The 18,899-nt window shown below is 37.9% G+C and overlaps 1 protein-coding gene across 1 annotated transcript in view; it reads left to right on the top strand.

Moving 5' to 3' along the window:
* slc1a7b (solute carrier family 1 member 7b) overlaps window positions 1–18,899 on the top strand; it is a gene marked incomplete at its 3' end in the record, with an annotated part of 48,048 nt that overhangs the window by 12,446 nt on the left and 16,703 nt on the right. The window contains exon 5 of the mRNA XM_079588839.1: window positions 15,439–15,518. Coding sequence (XP_079444965.1) covers window positions 15,439–15,518 — 80 coding nt within the window. The remainder of the gene's footprint in view (window positions 1–15,438; window positions 15,519–18,899) is intronic.

The following is an 18,899-nucleotide window of genomic DNA, read 5'->3' as shown; positions in this document are numbered from 1 at the left end:
AGAAATTACCATTTAAAATAGCTGTTTTAATATATTTTAAAATGTAATTTATTCCTGTGATGCAAAGCTGTATTTTTAGCATCATTACTCCAGTCTTCAGTGTCACATGATCCTTCAGAAATCACATAATATGCTGATTTGCTGCTCAAGAAACATTTCAGATTTTTGTTGGGGAAAAACAGTCAATTGACATTTATAATTTATTAATTTAATTTATTATTAATTCATTTCTAGTTTTAAAAAAAACAAACTCAAGTCAACCTTTAAAAAATCAGCATATGAAGAGAAAGCTCTGTCACCCATAGATCTTAAGCGTTTATGAGGAACAACCAACAAGTTGGACTGTGAAGATTGCAATCTATGATTTGGGATATAGGAATTTAACAATTCAGATCAATAATGTGGAGCCAAGCAATGCTTTATACATCAACAGCATTTTAAAATGAACTCTAAAATGGATTCTGACAAAACTAGAGTGACGTGATTGCATATCCTGGACACAGTCCATATCCTGGCGGCCGAGTTTTGCACATTTTGCAGTTTGTTTAGTGTGGATTTAGAAATATATCATTGGACGCACGCAATCTTGATATATATTTGAGAGGTGAAAACAGGATGATTTAACATTTAACAAAAGTCAAGACAAGTTTAACACAACCGTAGTTGATCCAAAGTGCTTAACAGTACAATAAAACAAATCAATAAAAATAAAATAAAATAAAGAGAAAAGTAATAGAAAAAAGGAGATAAAAATCAAGTATCAAAATCATACAGTACATGCATAACGTAGAGCACCGACTAATTTAAAATATATACACAACATTACTCGAATGCAGGAGAGTAAAAATAGGTCTTTAAGCTGGATTTAAAAACAACAAGAGATGGAGAAGTCCTCATCAATCAAAACAATCAAATAAAAAAATAGTCTCAAAAGGTTCCTCGCTTTACTTTGAGTCTCCAAGACCAAATTGATGGAAATTGGGATGACGGGAACCAACGAGCATAACTGTCATGCTATCACAGTAATAAATTACATTTTAAAATACTTTCAAATAGAAAATAGTTATTTTAAATTATAATAATATTTCCCAATATTTTTTTTACTGTATTTTCAATTATATAAATGCAGAGACTTCTTACAAAAACATTAAAAATCTTAATTAAAATTATTTCATTTTAATTACGTAATTATTCCAAGCTTTTGACTGATAATGTGAATGAATGTAATGCATGTTCTCACAATCTGTGACGCACGAGAATCACACTGCACCAAAATCTCAAAATATGTTCCTATTGGCTATTTCCAGTCCAGCATCAAATATTTGCCTCACTTCATACACCGCTCTATTATCTCTCTGTCTCTCACACACAGTCCTTTGAGGAGACCCTTAGGAATGGGAAGAGAATAGCTTCTAGTATCTCTCATGCACTATTTATATGTATAGAGTATAATACACTATTTCAAACATATAATTGGGTATTTATGTACAATACACTGCAAGTACAACTATATCTCTCTATTGATTTATTTTTATACAAAATCAAACAGGAAACAGGTTATGAGCCTACGATGTGTGGAGGTTTTGCAGGAATTATGTATGAGAGTCATAAGAGGATAAAGAAGAGACTTAACTAACCCGAAAGCACTACACACACACACACACACACACACGTTTAGCTAGCCATTTTACTACAGACAATGTTATTGTGTTTAAATTATGCTACAACTGCAGATCATAAAAGAAAAATTATAGGCCAAATTAAGAAACATTACCAAAAAGCTTTAATTTATTTATTTATTTATTTTTAAAGGATGTCAGATTTTATTAACTTTTTAAAACTATCAAGTCAGCAGTTGTGATAGTATTTTCTTCTCTATTGTGAAATAATTCAACCCCCATTGCAAATCAGGTTTATTGGCAACATTTACAGACTTTCAGCTGTTTACAATGAACAAATCAAACAAAAGTCAAGTGGTTTCCGCAAATTTAACTGAAATACAACTTAATGACTTCTGCAGTCTCAATATTATTCAACCCCTTGAATAGAATCCCTCACAACAGCACAAATTTGCAAAACGTGTTGTCTCCAGCACACCTGATGCAACTAATCAAGGACTTCATTAGTGTCACCAGGTGTGCTTGAGCTAGAACCCATGAAATATCTGAACTAGCTGGGTTTGTTGAGTGTCATGTTTGACTGCAAGTCAGAAATATCAAGTCAAAAGAATGGTCAAAAAAGTAAAGCAAAGAGATTATCGCCCCTCAGGATACAAAAAGATAGTGAAGGCACTAAATGATCATAGAGACACCTTTGGAAGCATAGCTCGCAAGTTTAAAGTTAAAGGAACGGTGGTTACACTACCTGGACGGGCAGAAAAATAACAACAGCTTCAACCAGAATTCTGAGAAGAAAGGTTCAGAAAAACTCTCGAGTGACTGCAAAAGACCTGCAGCAAGACTTTGTGGCAACTAAACGCATGCCTGAACTCCAAGAAGTACACCACTACTGACCCAAAAGCACAAGAAAGTCAGCTCCAATTTGCTCAAAATCATATAAATAAGCCACAGAAGTGTTGGGATTCTGTTCTGTGGAGCGATGAAACAAAACTGGAACTCTCCGGCCCTATGGATCAGCGGTATGTCTGGAGGAAGAAGAATGAAGCTTATGTTGTCTACTGTTAAGCATGGTGTGGATCGGTGATGCTCTGCGGCTGCTTTGCATCCTCTGGCACTGGAAACCAGCAGCGTGTGGAAGGCAAGATGGATTCATTGAAGTATCACAAAATCCTAGGAGAAAACTTCATGCCGTCAGTGAGGAAGCTGAAGCTTGGGTGTCTTGGACCTTCCAACGGGACAATGATCCCAAGCATACCTCAAATTCCCCCAAGGCTTAGTTGCAGAAGAAGTCCTGGAAGATTCTACAGTGGCCGTCACAGTCACCTGACTTGAACCCCATAGAAAATCTCTGGTTGGGATTTGAAGGTGGTGGTTGTAGCACACAAACCCAAGAATATAATTGAACTGGAGGACATTGCTCATGAGGAATGGGCTCAGATTCCTCAGAAACGCAGCCAGAAGCTGGTATCTGGTTCCACATCTCATTTGCAGCAGGTCATAACAGCAAAAAGGTGTTCGACTGAGGGCTAAAGATGCTTGCCATTAAGTATTTTAAGACTACAGGCGTCATTAAAAGTAGCATTATAAGTTAAATGGGGAAACCACTTGAAACATTATTTCAATTGCTTTTGTTTGATTTGTTGTTCAGTGCAAACTGCTGAAAATTTTGCAAATAAACCTGATTTGCAATGGGGGTTGGATAATTTCGATTACAACTATATCCGAGTGAAACTCCTTCTCGAACAAGAACAAATTTGAACAAAGCGGGGCTTGTGGAATTGATTTGATGGTTATGGTTTGCTATTGGTGGATCTCATGTGAGTGACAGGTTGCCTCGTCATCAGAGAAGAGATGTCAGTGCAAGAGGGAGGGGAAGTTATTTTGATTCAAGATTACGAGGCACATGAATTAAAAAAAAAAAGTGTGCACAGATAAGTCGCTTATAATAAATACTGAAATATTGCATAAAAATAAGAATTGTCCATTTTGATTCCATGGTGACTTTAAAGTGTAGATAAGCAAATACACTCACATACTTTTAAAATGTACAATGTGGAGTGTGTGCTTGTAATCATGAAAATATCATAATTTATCTGTTTATATGTTCATGTATTTATATATGATGTCTTTTTAAAACATCTTTTAAAACGATCAAACTATTTTTTTTCCTGTCGGATAATATAACTTTTTTTTTTTTCCTCAATACAATTTTTATACACAACCAACTTTGACATGCTTTTTGATCAATGTAAAACCCTGCTGTGGAAGTGCTTCTCCTAGAAAGATTTCCAAGCTGGCTTTAGAAAGCTTTCTCACAATTCAGAATCTCTTTTGTTGTTTGCATTGTGGAGAGCGCTGTTCTGAGAGGTGCTCTGTGTTTGTGTGTAAAGCTTAGTGATAGCAATGTAATGCCTTGACATAATCTCAGCGCTGGCACGGAAAATATGCTGTGGGCCGCTAAGAGGTGGCGTCAGTCGTACATCACATTAGTTTGAAGGGCTGTGTTTATCGTGTTTTTGGCAAAGCAATTGGTAGACGAAACACTCCCATTTGGACACAAAAGTGTTTACAGACACTTTGAAGAAGCGGCTTTTTTTGTTAGCGTAGTTTTATATTCACAGAATCCAAAGAATTGTGCATGCAGTTAGTGTAATTTGAACAGCAGCGTTTGTTTATTCTCTTTCGGATGCGAGAGTGCGTTTGCCTTGCCGTGTGTGAACAAGAGACAAGAAGACATAGCATGCACATGTTGAATAGAGGCATTGAGAAAGTCTGAATGCTTTAGATTGATAGTCACAGATGATCACAGAAAATGTGCATATATACTGTATATAGACTTTGCCATTCTGTAAAAGCTGGCTAAAACCAGTTTAAAGGAAAAGTTGAATAAACAGTTCAAGTTAATTATCTCCATTTTTCTTTCTTCTAAGAAGTAGACGTTTAAAAAGAGTACTCATTATAAAAACAAGTACGAAATGAATGTAATGTTTTTGACACTCAATTATTAAAACATAATTATTTAAAATACACTTTAAAGTCAAAAATTTACATTATGAGAAGTGCCCTTTAAAAGTGTAAGAGTGTTAGTCATGAAAGTGGACTCACTTTAAGTACATTAAATTTCATTCATATTAAATTGACTGCAAGTACAGTGTAAAAATGTTTTTTACTTTTTAAAGATTTGTTTTACTCTACAAGCGCACAATAAATTCAACTAAGCACACTTCTTTTTTATGACCTGTAGTTTTCTTTGCAGGGAGATGAATGAAAATACATTACCAGATGATGGATAATTTATGATTTATGATCTTTTGCATGGATTAATGAACGCATCTTGTTTCCACCATTGAAAAACTCGCTAACCAACGCTATCTCACGACCAATTCGTACGAGTTTGTAGGAGTGTTCTGTCAGGACCACTATCATCAAATACGATTGACAATTAGCATACAGTTTGGATTGGCGGTGTGGTTCTGTTCTGGGCGAGAACTCCCTGCGCATCCTAACATGGATAAGAGCGATAACCCCCCTTACGGTAACAGAACAGAACCAACATGAATGTTTTGCAGATATCATTATTTCAAAATTTTAAAGTACAACATAATTCGAGAATTTATTCTGATTCAAGGGGAATCAGAATGCCAAATCGTGACTGAGGAGAGGTGGAGCTGGGGATGGAGGAGGGCAACAGCTGCTGATAATACTGAGGGAGCTTATATATGTATACAGTGATAGGCGTCGTATTCCTATAGGTAGATGTGGGTCAGCTGAGAGTCACTGATGCGAGCTTGACTAACATGACCAGCCAGAACTGACGCTACGCTTGATATTAAAAGGTGGCGAATTCATACGAATTCGTACGACCTCACTCATACGAATTTGTACGATATGTCTAAACCCACGTGATGGGTAGGTTTAGGGGCGGGGTCAGGGGTAGGTCATTCGTACGAATTTGGCAACTTGTAAAATATGTACGATTTAGCAAAAATCATACAAATTTGTATGACTTAGGTCGTATGAATTGGTACGATTTAGCCACCTCGTAAAATTCGTACAAATTGCCATGAGATCGGGTTGGTAATACCCCAAAACATTACGTTTCATATAAGTGTAGCTCAAAACCAAGACAGATTTGGGAGGTTCTTTTTCTTTCTTTGTTGCTTTCTGGGGTCGGACTCGTATCTGAGTGTCAAACCAGCTGGACGTGAGTAGAAATGCAAGCTCTCACTGAAGCTCAGGAGGCTTTTGTTGTGTTTTCTTTAAAGCATTGTGGAAGAAAATTAATCCTTCAGCGCTTGTTATGAGTCTCCAGTTCTTGAAGTCAGTATATCGAGGGTTCGGGAGTATCTCACACATTCAGATAAAGCCAGCAAGAGGTTTGGAAGAGTCTCTAACAAACTGATCCCAAAAGAGATGATGCTGTGATTATTTTGTGCCCTTGAGTGAGACATTTAAAAGAGTGACCTCAATGGGAGCTCGCGTGCATCATGATTGTGTCAGGTCTAAATGTCTGGGAGAATTGAAAGCAATGGTGGAAGGTAAGATTTCAGTCAATAGCAAATTACATTTTGGGGTGTTCCTCACATAAAGCTATTGTATGGCCTTAGAAAACTGTTATGGCCTAGAAGATACATTTATAGTGGCTTTTGGAGCTGGACAAACGGTAATTGTGTCTATTTTCACTGTATTGTAAAGAAAGAAAGAAAGTTATATGGGTTTGAGGTAAGAAAATGATAACAGGAGTTTGATTATGGGTGATTTATTGCTTATCACATCTCCACATGGCTGCAGGAAATGTGAATACTCATTTATCCGTTATCTCCTTTTTAAACAAATCTGAGGGGTTTTAATTTTCTTGAGCCGACTTTATTGGCCACATCAAATTTATTCAAAGCCGCATTACAGAACATCATGATGTTGTTTATAATATCTTAATATCTTCATGCCTTTTAGTTTAGTTCATGCCTTTTAATACAGTATCTTCATGCCATTTAGCAGATTAGAGCTGGACATTTTGGGAAGATATAACCAATCACACAAGCTAGATTTGCTATAGAACATATATTGATTTACGTGAGTATACTGTACTTGGACACAGGTAAAGAAGGTTGTGCTATATAGCACAGAATGCATACTGCTCATTTCTATAGTGACAGATAGTAGTCCATGTCCGTCAAGCTCCAAAAATGATCTTATTTATCCAAAGTCATTCCATAATTTTGCGTGAAAAACAGACTGATATTTAAAGGGGTGGTTTATTATGATTTCACTTTTCTAACTTTAGTTAGTGTAATGTTGCTTTTTGACATCACTAACCCTAAAATGTACATAAACCCCGCCCCCTATTTATAGATTTTCATGACAGAATATGCTAATCAATGACTAGAAGATAGACACGTAAGCTACATAAATTCACCAACTAACCATTCAGAAATGTTGTACCATCATTGTCTGACTCGAGTTTGAACATAAAAGGCTAAACGTTTTTGAAATTTTCAGTGCATGTGTGTGTGAGGAAAAAGGACACAAACTCTTGAAGCTCCACCCCCTGTGCAAGGAGCAGCAGCTAATTTGCATTTAAAGGGACACACACAAAAACAGTGTGTTTTTGCTCATCCTCAAAAAGTGACAATTTTAACATGCTTTATAAAAATATCTGTGGGGTATTTTGAGCTAAAACTTCACACACACACACACTGGGGACATCAGAGACTTATTTTACATCTTGTGAAAAGGGCATTATACCACCCCTTTAAGTCTTCAATTTAGAATTCAGTCTGTTCTTCATGCAGTGCTATTGTGTGCAGTCAGATCGAGATCGAGTGTGTGAGAATTAGTCCATTTCAAGGTTCTTTATGTGAAGAAATCCATTCTTTGCTTCAGGAACAATATTCCCTGATTAACAGCTGATCTTCAGCTCCACTCATCTCATGAGAAATTAGTGAGTTTGTTCCACTAGATGGCAGGATTTAAGCAGGTGCCCTGGGGTCTTGAGGAAGAACTTTGTGATGTTTGTACTTCTGAAATTAGAGTGTTCACCAAGATGTTAGTATTTTTTATGAGTGATATCCTGACTATATATAATGTACTTTTTTTATTGACTAAAACTTTTTGGCATCCAAATCCCCCAATAGATGAATCAGGCAGCACGATAGTTCTTACTTAATTCCAATAATTCCAAATGACTTTCTATACACGGGTTTCTGTGCAACGTCATCACATAGATGTGCGCGCATCTAAGAGGCAGAAAGCAACAGTCTTTACGGCTATATAGCAGAAGCAGAGATGACGCGGAGCTGTTGTGCTGTAAACTAACCTAAATGCATTGGGTATGTCAGGTTTTTATGATTCGCAAACTTAGTTGGACAATTTCATACTAGTCAACTAACTAACGTTTTACATAATGTTATATTAATATGCAAATGAAACACAAGCAAACAGATCCAACTCTGAAATTGCAGTTTATTATTGAGTCAACAAGAATTTACAAACAATGCGAAATCTACGTTAATTACAATGTTAAATAAATGCCCTTATGCAATAGAAAGTCATTTGGAATTATTGGAATTAAGGATGGATGGATGGATGGATGGATGGATGGATGGATGGATTTGAAATACCGGATGGATGAATGGACGGATGGATGGATGGATGGATGGATGGATGGATGGATGGATGGATGGATGGATGGATGGATGGATGGGTGGATGGGTGGATGGATGGATTTGAAATGCTGGATGGATGGATGGATGGATGAATGGATGGATGGATGGATGGATTTGAAATGCTGGATGGATGGATGGATGGATGGATGGATGGATGGGTGGATGGATGGATTTGAAATGCTGGATGGATGAATGGATGGATGGATGGATGGATGGATGGATGGATGGATGGATTTGAAATGCTGGATGGATGGATGGATGGATGGATGGATGGATGGGTGGATGGATGGATTTGAAATGCTGGATGGATGAATGGATGAATGGATGGATGGATGGATGGATTTGAAATGCTGGATGGATGGATGGATGGGTGGATGGATACAGTGGCCAGGGATCACCGTATGGATGGATGGATTTTAAATACCAGATGGATGGATGGATAGAGTGACCAGGGATGGCCAGATGGATTTGAAATGCTGGATGGATGGATGGTTGGATGGATGGATGGATACAGTGGGTGGATGGATTCGAAATACCAGATGGATAGATGATGGATGGATGGAATTTGATTTGTCTGCCAAAAGGTTGAGTTAAGGAAATGCTTGGAATACTGCAATAAATGACAGTGTCAGATGTTACAAAGACCGAATTTTGTTGTAAATACCAGAGCTTTTGGTGTAGACAAACTGATTTGACATCAATTATCTTCTCATAATGTATGTGCGTTCTCCAACTGATGCAGTGTCTCAAAACTGCTCCTAAATCTACACAGCGAAACGGACAGCGTGACCAGGGTCAATTCCCAAACGAATGACTCTTCTTGTGAGCGGTTCTTTTTAGTGAAAAACATTCAGTGTGACGAGTGTAGTACGACTCCCCAACAAATGACTCTAATGAGCTGGTTAATGGATCACAGAGCTTACAGCACGCAGCCACTGCGGCTCTTTAAATGAATCAAACTGTGACACTTAAATCAGTGTAGTTGCTGACGCTTTGTGTGTATGACAATGTGTAGCTAAAGATGCACATTATGAGTTTAAGTAATAAAAAAAAATGTAATAAAAATAAATGAATGGAATAGGTTTCCACATTTGTTACGTGTCATTGCTTATAATATAGCAGTAAGGCTAATTATTGGATTGCATCTATGACTTCTTGAAAAGTCTAATTCATTTGATTTAATACATTTATTTATTTCATTGATTCGCCAGAATTGTTTAGAGGTGCAGGAACCAGAACAGTGACATAGGCCTACTTTATGAGTCCCTGATATGTCAGTATTGGGGGTAACACACAAGTAATGTGAGTTACGTAATCAGATTACTTTTTTCCCCAAGTATCTAGTAAAGTAACGCATTTCTTTTAAATTAACAACAGAATATCTGTTACTTTTTCTAATAAGTAATGCAAGTTACTTAGTTCTAGACTAAATGTGAGCATGCATTTACATCTCACTTGCACAAAAACAGATTCAGTATACCTCAAAATAAATAAAAACAGTGAAATGCAAACTCAGAATATTACACGAACCTGCACAAATTAAATATGTTATAGCACAAATATACTTTATGCATTTAATCTCACTTTAGTAAGCAATGTCTTTGCTGCTGACCTTCGATGATCCAATTCAACCATACTAATAAGCAAATGACTTTAGATAAACATCACATTTGTGTTTTATTTTTAGTTTTTATTGTTAAAGAGTGCTGAACTTTCTTTTCTGGGTTGCGCCCTCTACTGTACAGGAGTGAATCTACATTTCCTTCAGCCTGAGGCTTATTCATTTCACTTATGGTGTGAAAGGGCCTTTACATTTGAATAACTTTTTTGTTATTGAAAAACAAACAAGCAAGCCCAGCCCAGGTGAGCAAAAGTAACGCAAATGTAACATAACGCATTACTTTCTATAAAAAAGTAACTAAGTAATGCAATTACTTTACGTTTTTAGGGAGTAACACAATATTGTAATGCATTACTTTTAAAAGTAACTTTCCCCAACACTGTGTACAGGTACATATACTAAATATTTTCAGAAAACAGTCATAGACGATTGTGACATTGTGAAGGCTATCTCACAGGATAGTTAGGTTAGATTAGGTTTAAAGTCACAGTTAGGGAAATTTGTGTTTGACTCAGAACACAGTACTTTGATTAACACATTCAAAAAAATATAACATATCAGTTATATATACAACAGTATATAAACAGTTTCATTCCAAATATACAAAGGGCCCCAAAGGGTTCTTATTCGGAAATCTATACCGAGTGAAATTCATTAGTTTTGAACCGCAGCAGTTCTGTGTTAGTCTGAATGAAGCTCTTCGGTGAGGGTTTGGGTGTTCAGTGTACAGCCTCTTGAGTTTTTGCTCTTAAACATCAACTAATATGTTCCGCTCAGCAAGGACACTAAAGCACTTAAATTGCTTTTTAGAGTCTAACAAAGAAACCTTTTACTCTACAACTATGGAGTGGCTTTTAGAGCACAGCAGACTGCTAGAAGGACTTGTTCTTGTTTTGCTTGTAAACATCCCATAGATGGAGAAATCAAAATATAAAAATATCCATAAAAACAAATAAATCAGTGCTTTTATTATTATTATTATTATTATTTTGAAACCAGAATTGGGATATAATATCTTGAAGCACTTTGTCCCCCTTTTTAAAATGACCAAAATATTTTAGTTTGCTTAAAAGCATTAGGTGGAGAAGCATCATCTTTCTAGAGAGCATTTGATTGGACAAACATCTGCATGCAAGTGCAAGATTATGTAAATGATATTACTGTTTGGTTTTAATTACTCTTAAAAGTTTATTTGGACAGTTTTCAGTTTAGAAATGAAAGTTAATAACAATAAGGTCCCATTAGTTAATGCATTAACTAACATGAAGTAACAATGAGCAATACATTTGTTACAGTATTTATTATTAATCTTTTAATGTAATCAATTTTAAATGTTGTAAATAAATGGTATTTCATTTAGTATTTATTAATGTTAGTGTTATTTACTCAAAATTCAACTGTTCAATGTTAGCTCATAGCTCAGGTCCATTAAATAATATTAACAGATACAACTTTTGATTCTAATAATGTACTAGTAAAAGTCAAGATAAAAATGAAAGCCAAACCAAACACACCCCAACCCAGAAATATCACACCCCGATCTTCATAGCCCCGCCCACAAATTAACCAATACACCATGCAACACAGGCACCTCCCCCGTCATGAGTGGACACGCCCCTTACTGCTGATTGGCTACAAGTGTGTTCTGGTGCTCGGTCTGATCCACTTTCAACAGCATTTCTCAGAATTCGCCTACTGCACCTTTAATGAATAATTCATGCTTTGGAAGTGCTTTTAATCGTTAGTTAACTTAAGTTAACAAATTAAACCTTATTGTAAAGAGTTTCCGGTGTTAACTTAAGTTAACAAATTAAACCTTATTGTAAAGAGTTTCCGGTAACTGTAACCAACTAAACTTCTTCCTCATCTTGACTTGTTTGGAAAATATCCCGCTCTGCATTTTCAATATAATTCCATTTTCTTGTTTTCAGTCTCTCCAATGTGTAAATTACTCCCATTTAAACACAACTTTAAAGTCTTTTGTACTGTTGTATATCGCCCCTTCATTGTTTAACCATTAAAAAGATGCATGATGTACCTTGTTACGCTTTAGGAGAACAAGCGTGCCATCTGGCCTCTGCCATCACACACAGATGAGCCACTTATGCACAAATCAATGGGTAATTTTTAAACAACTGCTTTGTAATTCTTCTCAGAGTGTAGGAACAAAGGCATATCATAATTCCGCCGCAAAAACCATGCATTCAAAAACAAAGCATTGGATGTTCTTAAAGAAATATTGGATTGGCAATCATTGCTCCATTGTAAATGATGGATCTGTATATCTTGCAAAATGAGGGGAAAATACATGTTCATCCTCGTCCTTCATCAAGACTGGCGGACGCAAGTGGCTCCCACTATAATTAAAGTGATCTAATCCATGCAGGTACAAAGAGAACATCTTTTTTTTAAATTGCAACAGGCAGATAGGAAAGTTTGGATGGGATGATTCACTATTTTCTTTCCCAGCAGCTGTTCCTCTTCAGAAATGATTGGCCTCTCTAAGGACCCATTATATTAACAGAGTAATCAGTAATTGAAACGGAGTGAGATATTTACAATGCACTCTCTGTATTCTGAGATTAACACAATTCCTCAATATTACGAAAAACGTAAAGTATTTGAATTTAATTGCATTAGATCAAAATGTCAGAGCAAGACATTTATTTTAAACAACACTAAAGCACACTCTTTGTTTGGTTTGAAAACAGTTGTGCTGCTTAATATTTTTGTGTAAACATTTTTAACAGTGTAAACCGTTTTTTCAGGATTTGTTAATGTACCTCATGTACACTACTGTTCAAAAGTGGGTTTTTTTCTTTCTAGAAATTAATGTTTTTATTCAGCAAGGGTGCATTTAAGTGATGAAAAGTGAGAATAAAGATGTCTATTTCAAATAAATGCTGCTCTTTATCACTGTTTTTTCACAAAAATATTAAGCAGCACAACTGTTTTCAACTTTGAAAATAATCAGGTTTCTTTTAGCAGCAAATCCGCATATAAGAATGATTTCTGAAGGATCATGTGACTGAAGACTAGAGTGATGATGCTAAAATTCAGCTTTGATCACAGGAATAAATTATTGTGGCGAGGGGCCGTGGTTCAGCGAGATCTGCAGCGGGAGAGAGAGTTGGGAGACGCGCGGTGAGTTAGAAGGTCAAGTGAAAATGACAAACACCTGTGTCTTGTTGGAGTAATTGCTGTGGAGAGACCGGATATAAGCTGCTGGGAAACAGTGAGCGGGAAGAGACCGATCTGAGAGCTCGTGCTGTGACCGCTGATGAGAGCTGGAAAGCAAAAACTATTGACGACTGTCACGGAGAATTTCTGTTGAGAGTGCAGAGACCGCGAGTTTGGTTGTCTTCCTTTTTGTTTAAAATTAAAATTGTGGGCCCTATTTTAAGGATCCAAGCGCATGGTCTAAAGCGCAGGGAAAGTGCACTTAAGGCGTGTCCGAATCCACTTCTGCAATTTAAAGCGAGCAAACAAATTTAAAGCTGGCCATCTATGGGACAAGCCGGATTCCACCATATCTTTATACTTATATCTTACATTGTAATACTTTTATATATTGGTGTGCTGCTGCATCACAGTGTATGCACCTTGTGGACCCGCCTAGGCGCACATTACTAATGCGCTCTTTAAATAACAAAAAATATATATTGCGCCATTGACTTTAGACCAGGTTTCAGTTGGTCTATGGCTCAGGCTATTTCAGTTCCTCAAAATAGCAACGGTCCAACAATGCGACTGAAGACACCTCGTTTTCAGACCAGCAGCCCATGGGTGCAAATGCATTTGCTATTCAAACAGTGTGGCGCAGGACATGAAAATAATAACTGCGTCGGGCTGAAACTAGCAAAAGACACTTGCGTCGCGCCTGACGCTGCATTGCACCGACTGTAAGATACGGCACCACGAGTCTCAGTAAGCCGACCCCGTCTTCCTCCTTCCTTCCTTTGAACATTGTTACATTGGTGCCGAAAGCCGGGAAGGAAGAAGAACGTCGCCACCGTCATGCAAACCCCGTCAGGTTCGCCATTTGCGGATGTCATCCATTCGCTCGCGGGACTCTGTCAAGAGCAACATTAGGCGCTGGTGAGGGAGGGAGGATCAGGCAAGCCGTTTCGGGGAATCCCTCTACATCAGCCCTGCCCACTCACGTGCCTCATGAGGATGGGTCCCCAGGACGACCCGTTGGCGTTCCTGTACCTCTTCGAGAGGACTGCTGCCAGGGCATGTGAGTGGCCTAAAAGTTAACCCACTGGCTGGTACGCCTCATCCCCTGCTGTCAGAGGAGGTGCAAATAGCAGCACAGAAACTACCGACCTAAAGCGATCCATTCTTCAGCGGGTCGGCCTCAGCCCAGAGCAGCAGCGCGTCAGGTCACTAGACATTGTGGGGCTGACCTTTGTCATGGCTTAGCAGCTGGACCTGGCCATCCAACTGGTGGAGGACCAGATGGCTGTGTGTCCTTGGTTTCGGCATCAGTGTAACAATGTTCAGAGGAAGGAAGGAAGAAGACAGGGTCGGCTTCCTGAGACTCATGCTGTTTATTTGAAACAAAAAGGAACACAACCAAACTCCCGCTGTAAACAGAAGTGCTCAGTGACAGTCATCAATGGTTATTCCTTTCCAGCTCTCATTGGCGATCACAGCACGAGCTCTCTCCTCCTCACTGTTTCCCAGCAGCTTATATCCGTCTCTCCCCGACAATTTCTGCAACAAGACACAGGTGTTTGTCATTTTCACTTGACCTTCTTACACTCCGCGCGTCTCCCAACTCTCTCTCCCGTTTTACATTTTTACAATATTACTGTTTTTCTGATTATTGATTACAAAAAAGCAGTCTTCCTGAGCATAAGAGGCTTCTTCTTTCAAAAACATGAAAACCCCAAACTTTTGAACGGTATAGCTATATTACTGTCATATGAGTGTTTTTGTGAGCAGTCGATGGAGTGCGGCTCTGCGGTTTTAAGATGGATTAATTTCTCCGCTCTGGCAGTCCTCTGCTCTCATAGCAGACCACAAAACAGACAGAGCTTAAAGCAAAGAGGCTTTCTCAGAGTCCTGACCGCAGGCCAAACATCCAACCAAAGAGAGAGCGAGAGAGAGATTTGGGCATTATCGCTGGGCAGTTTCTTCAGTTTTGGACTGCGGTCACTGCCGAGTGCCAATAAAGAGAAGCATTTAGGCAACTCGACAAGATCTGCTGATGTCAGCTGTTTTCTGCCTGAAGTTAAACAATAGAGGCATCATTTCTTAATTGTGGGTTGGAACCTCATTGTCTTTAGTTTTTGTTTTTTGGGGGGAATATTAAACGTAAAAACTTTAACACGATGTCTGATGGCCATCTTGAAACAAGCCCTGACCAGGCAACTTTAAAGCTGAACACTTGGAAAAAAGCATAAAGGCCAAATCCACCATAGCATATCAATAATTCCCTCACATGTTGATTCTCAGCGTTTTCTGCCTTGTTGAACTGGTTGTAAATGGTCTGTTTTTTGTTTATTTTATTTTTTTTCACCTCCAGGAAGTGAAATACTTCCAGTTCCCTGGAGAGCTGCTGATGAGGATGTTGAAGATGTTGATTTTGCCTCTGGTCGTGTCCAGGTAAGACTCAATAATGATCACTATGGATAACAAGCTGATTTTATATCTGTAGAGCTCCAGTTCCTGCTTTAAAAAACATCTTAATGTGTTTTAATCAAACGCTATCACACAACCAATTCGTACAAATTAATACGAGTGAGCGCTAATTTGTACGACCTCATTCGTACGATTTATCTAAACCCCAGTAATGGGTAGGTTTAGGGGCAGGGTCAGGAGGTGGGTCATCGTATGAAATAGCCACCCCGTAAAATTCTTACGAATTGCCTTGAGATCGAGTTGGTTTTGAGATGGTCAAGCTGATTTTGTTTTAAAATTTGGTATTTAATTGGTAGTTCAAGACATTGCTGCTGTTGCCGACCAGAGTTCAACCACCTAAACTAGCTTGAACCTGCTCCATGATCCAAACGTTCATCATCTTAATCTAGTTTTAGCTGGACTTTCAGAAGTTATAGACTGCAGCTTTCATCATTATGAATATTAAATCCAGCAATCCTGGCTTCCATCGCACATGCCTGTCATCAGATCGTTTTAATAAACCTATTTTTAACAAATTAGCCCAGCTGTACTAAATTAAGAGCCATTCTTGATTTATCCATATGCATAATTCATGCTCATAAACACATTGAAATTATAAAGAAGCAACATGATCTGACAAAACAAGCCCAAAATAAGTGACCACCACCAGAATCCTTAATATCAGCCCTGGTTTTCATAAATGGTTTCAGTCAATGGCGCTGATGCAATATGGGTAACCATGTTAGGAAGCTTTGAATGCAAATAATCTTTGGGGAAAAAAAAGATGTAAAAGGAAATGTTGAGAATTTCATATAATTTTTGCGCAGCCCGGAACTTAAAACGTCCATTTGATGCAGAGAGGAGTGTGAAGTGCACAGCAGCAAGTTGAAAAAGGGTTAAGAGTGTCCGTCATCAATGGAAACAGGAGCTGATTTCTGAGAAAACCCCATTCAGTTCCTGGAAGCGCAGAACCCTTGATATACGTGCCTATTTCCTTTGAGTGTCTTGCATACACGCGAGCAGAGCTCTCACATCCTGCTCTTTATATGCCCATTGACTTTAGTGAGAATGTCTGAATTAACTGTGTGAACTATTTTTTTACCAGCCACAGAGGTCCGTACAGCCAAAACAGAGGGTGGAAAAATCTGATCCAAAATCTGAACTTTAAATTAGCAGATGCACTTATAATGTTTGCAATAGCTTGTTTGCAAAGATTATGATCTGTTCTTTATTTCATTAATTATAGTTATTCTCTAGATTGCTGCTACTGTCACAACAGAGCAATAGTTTGAATTAATTAGTTTGAGACTTAAGAATGTCCAACGCTCTCTCACGACCAATTCGTACAAATTTGTACGAGTGATTAAAAGGTGGTTAATTTGTACGACCTCACTCGTACGATTTGTCTAAACCCACATGATGGGTAGGTTTAGGGGCGGGGTCAGTAGTGGGTAATTTGTACGAATTCATACGAATTTGGCAACTCGTAAAAATATGTACGATTTAGATAAAATCGTACGAGTGAGGTCGTGTGAATTGGTACGAATTAGCCACTTCGTAAAATTCGTACAAATTGCTGTGAGACCAGGTTGGAATGTCACTGCATTGCATTTTGTACAGTACATCTATTGTTTTATTGTTTTATTTCAAAATATCAGTTATTGTGTCGTTTTTTTTCTCCATTTTTTTCTTTCTTGTTAATTAAGCCACTATATCAAATAAATACCTAGTGTTGTGTTTGTTCTCTTTTACGAGAGTCGAAAAGTAAGCAGATCTAGCTTTTTTAAGGCCTTTCTGTATGCAATAACACTTTCCTTCCACGAAATGCAAAATAGCTCACGTTTTTTATCGTTATACCACGGCTTCGGACTATTTTCAGAACTGCTTTATAGATGAAATTAACTTATTTAATAATTGATGATCTTTACGACAGAACTGAATCTACACTTCAGCTTAACAACAGCTCTTTTCCTGTTATCACTGTAAAACTGCTTTGAAACAATCTGTATTGTGTAAAGCGCTATATAAATAAAGGTGACTTGACTTTTAATGCAACCTGTTCTCGCCAATGGCGCCACCAGGGGGTGGCCAGGGGTGGCCGTGGCCACCCCTGGCCGACTCCTGGCCACCCCACTGGCCACCCCACTGGCCAGTAAAAAATTTAGTAGCATCAGTTATGCATTTCATCCCTAATGCACAGCCAGGCAGGCAAGCTGATCGAGACTTTCGATCGCACACAGTAGCCCGCCCCTCCCCCGCCCCTCCCCCGCCCCTCCGTACATGCCGCTGTTGCGCGCTCAGACAGCAACAGCTCAGCGCGTGCCCGTCGGTCAACAATTTTAAAAGAAGTTAAGAAAGAAGACGAAGACTACCGGTAAGTAAATAAGTAAAAAATATTCTTTAGTAAAAGAAGACGGGGAATTATGTGTCGTGACTTGCTTTTTAAGTGCCAAATGGTTACAGTATACTGTTACAACAGCTTTTTGATGCGTCTTTGACATGTTTTGACAAGAGTTACCTAGCTAACGTCGTTAGGTGGTGCATGTATATGTGTAACAGAGTTTAAATAATGCTGTTAAATTCATGCATTAATTGGGAAAACTCGACATTGGCTGTTGCATTTGTGTGCGTGATATTGCGGGCGGAGCTACGTCACCACCAGCAGAGTCTCACATCTCTCGCTGCTGGTAAGTCGCATCAATAAGAGCTGCGTCATAAAAACAGAGTTTAGATTGTTTTCAAGTGCAAGGTTGGACTTTATAAACTACACACAAGTTTACTTCATGTGTCTGTTGGTTCCTAGTTTTGTCAGTCGAGTCATAGGCTATGTGTTATTTGCAATGATGAAATGGAGTGTGTGTATTATTATTAACCTGCTTGTGAACTCTGTTTATTTCATTTAAGAAATTCATGCAACGTGATGCACTGTCCGTTAAATATAACACAATAAACCAAAGTATATCAGTAGGAGTTTCCTTAAGTCTTTCTGATAGTTTTCTTCAGGCCGGTTTACCCATACGAAAATGTAATATATGTACATAGCCTAGGTATATGAAATATACATATATGAAATATATCCACATATATAAAATATATATACCCATATATATGCCCATATATAAAACCTATTAGAAAATGGAACAATTGACATTTAAAACCAGCCCATATATTTGATGTATGTATAATAGTGTTTTTTTACATACATGTCACATATATAATTATCAGTTTTCAAATAGAATTTGTGTAGTATTTGTTTTGTTTTTATGAGCTGGTCAAGAAGAGGTAAAATAATAATAAATAATACATTTTATTTATAAAAGATTCGAAAATGAGATAGAAATTGAAATGAAATGTGGATAATGAGAT

The sequence above is a fragment of the Phoxinus phoxinus genome, assembly GCF_949152265.1.
Source record: "Phoxinus phoxinus genome assembly, chromosome: 18".
In the NCBI taxonomy this organism is placed as follows: Eukaryota; Metazoa; Chordata; class Actinopteri; order Cypriniformes; family Leuciscidae; genus Phoxinus; species Phoxinus phoxinus.
The sequence above is the reverse complement of the archived record's forward strand: the minus strand, read 5'-3'. Positions and strand labels throughout refer to the sequence as shown.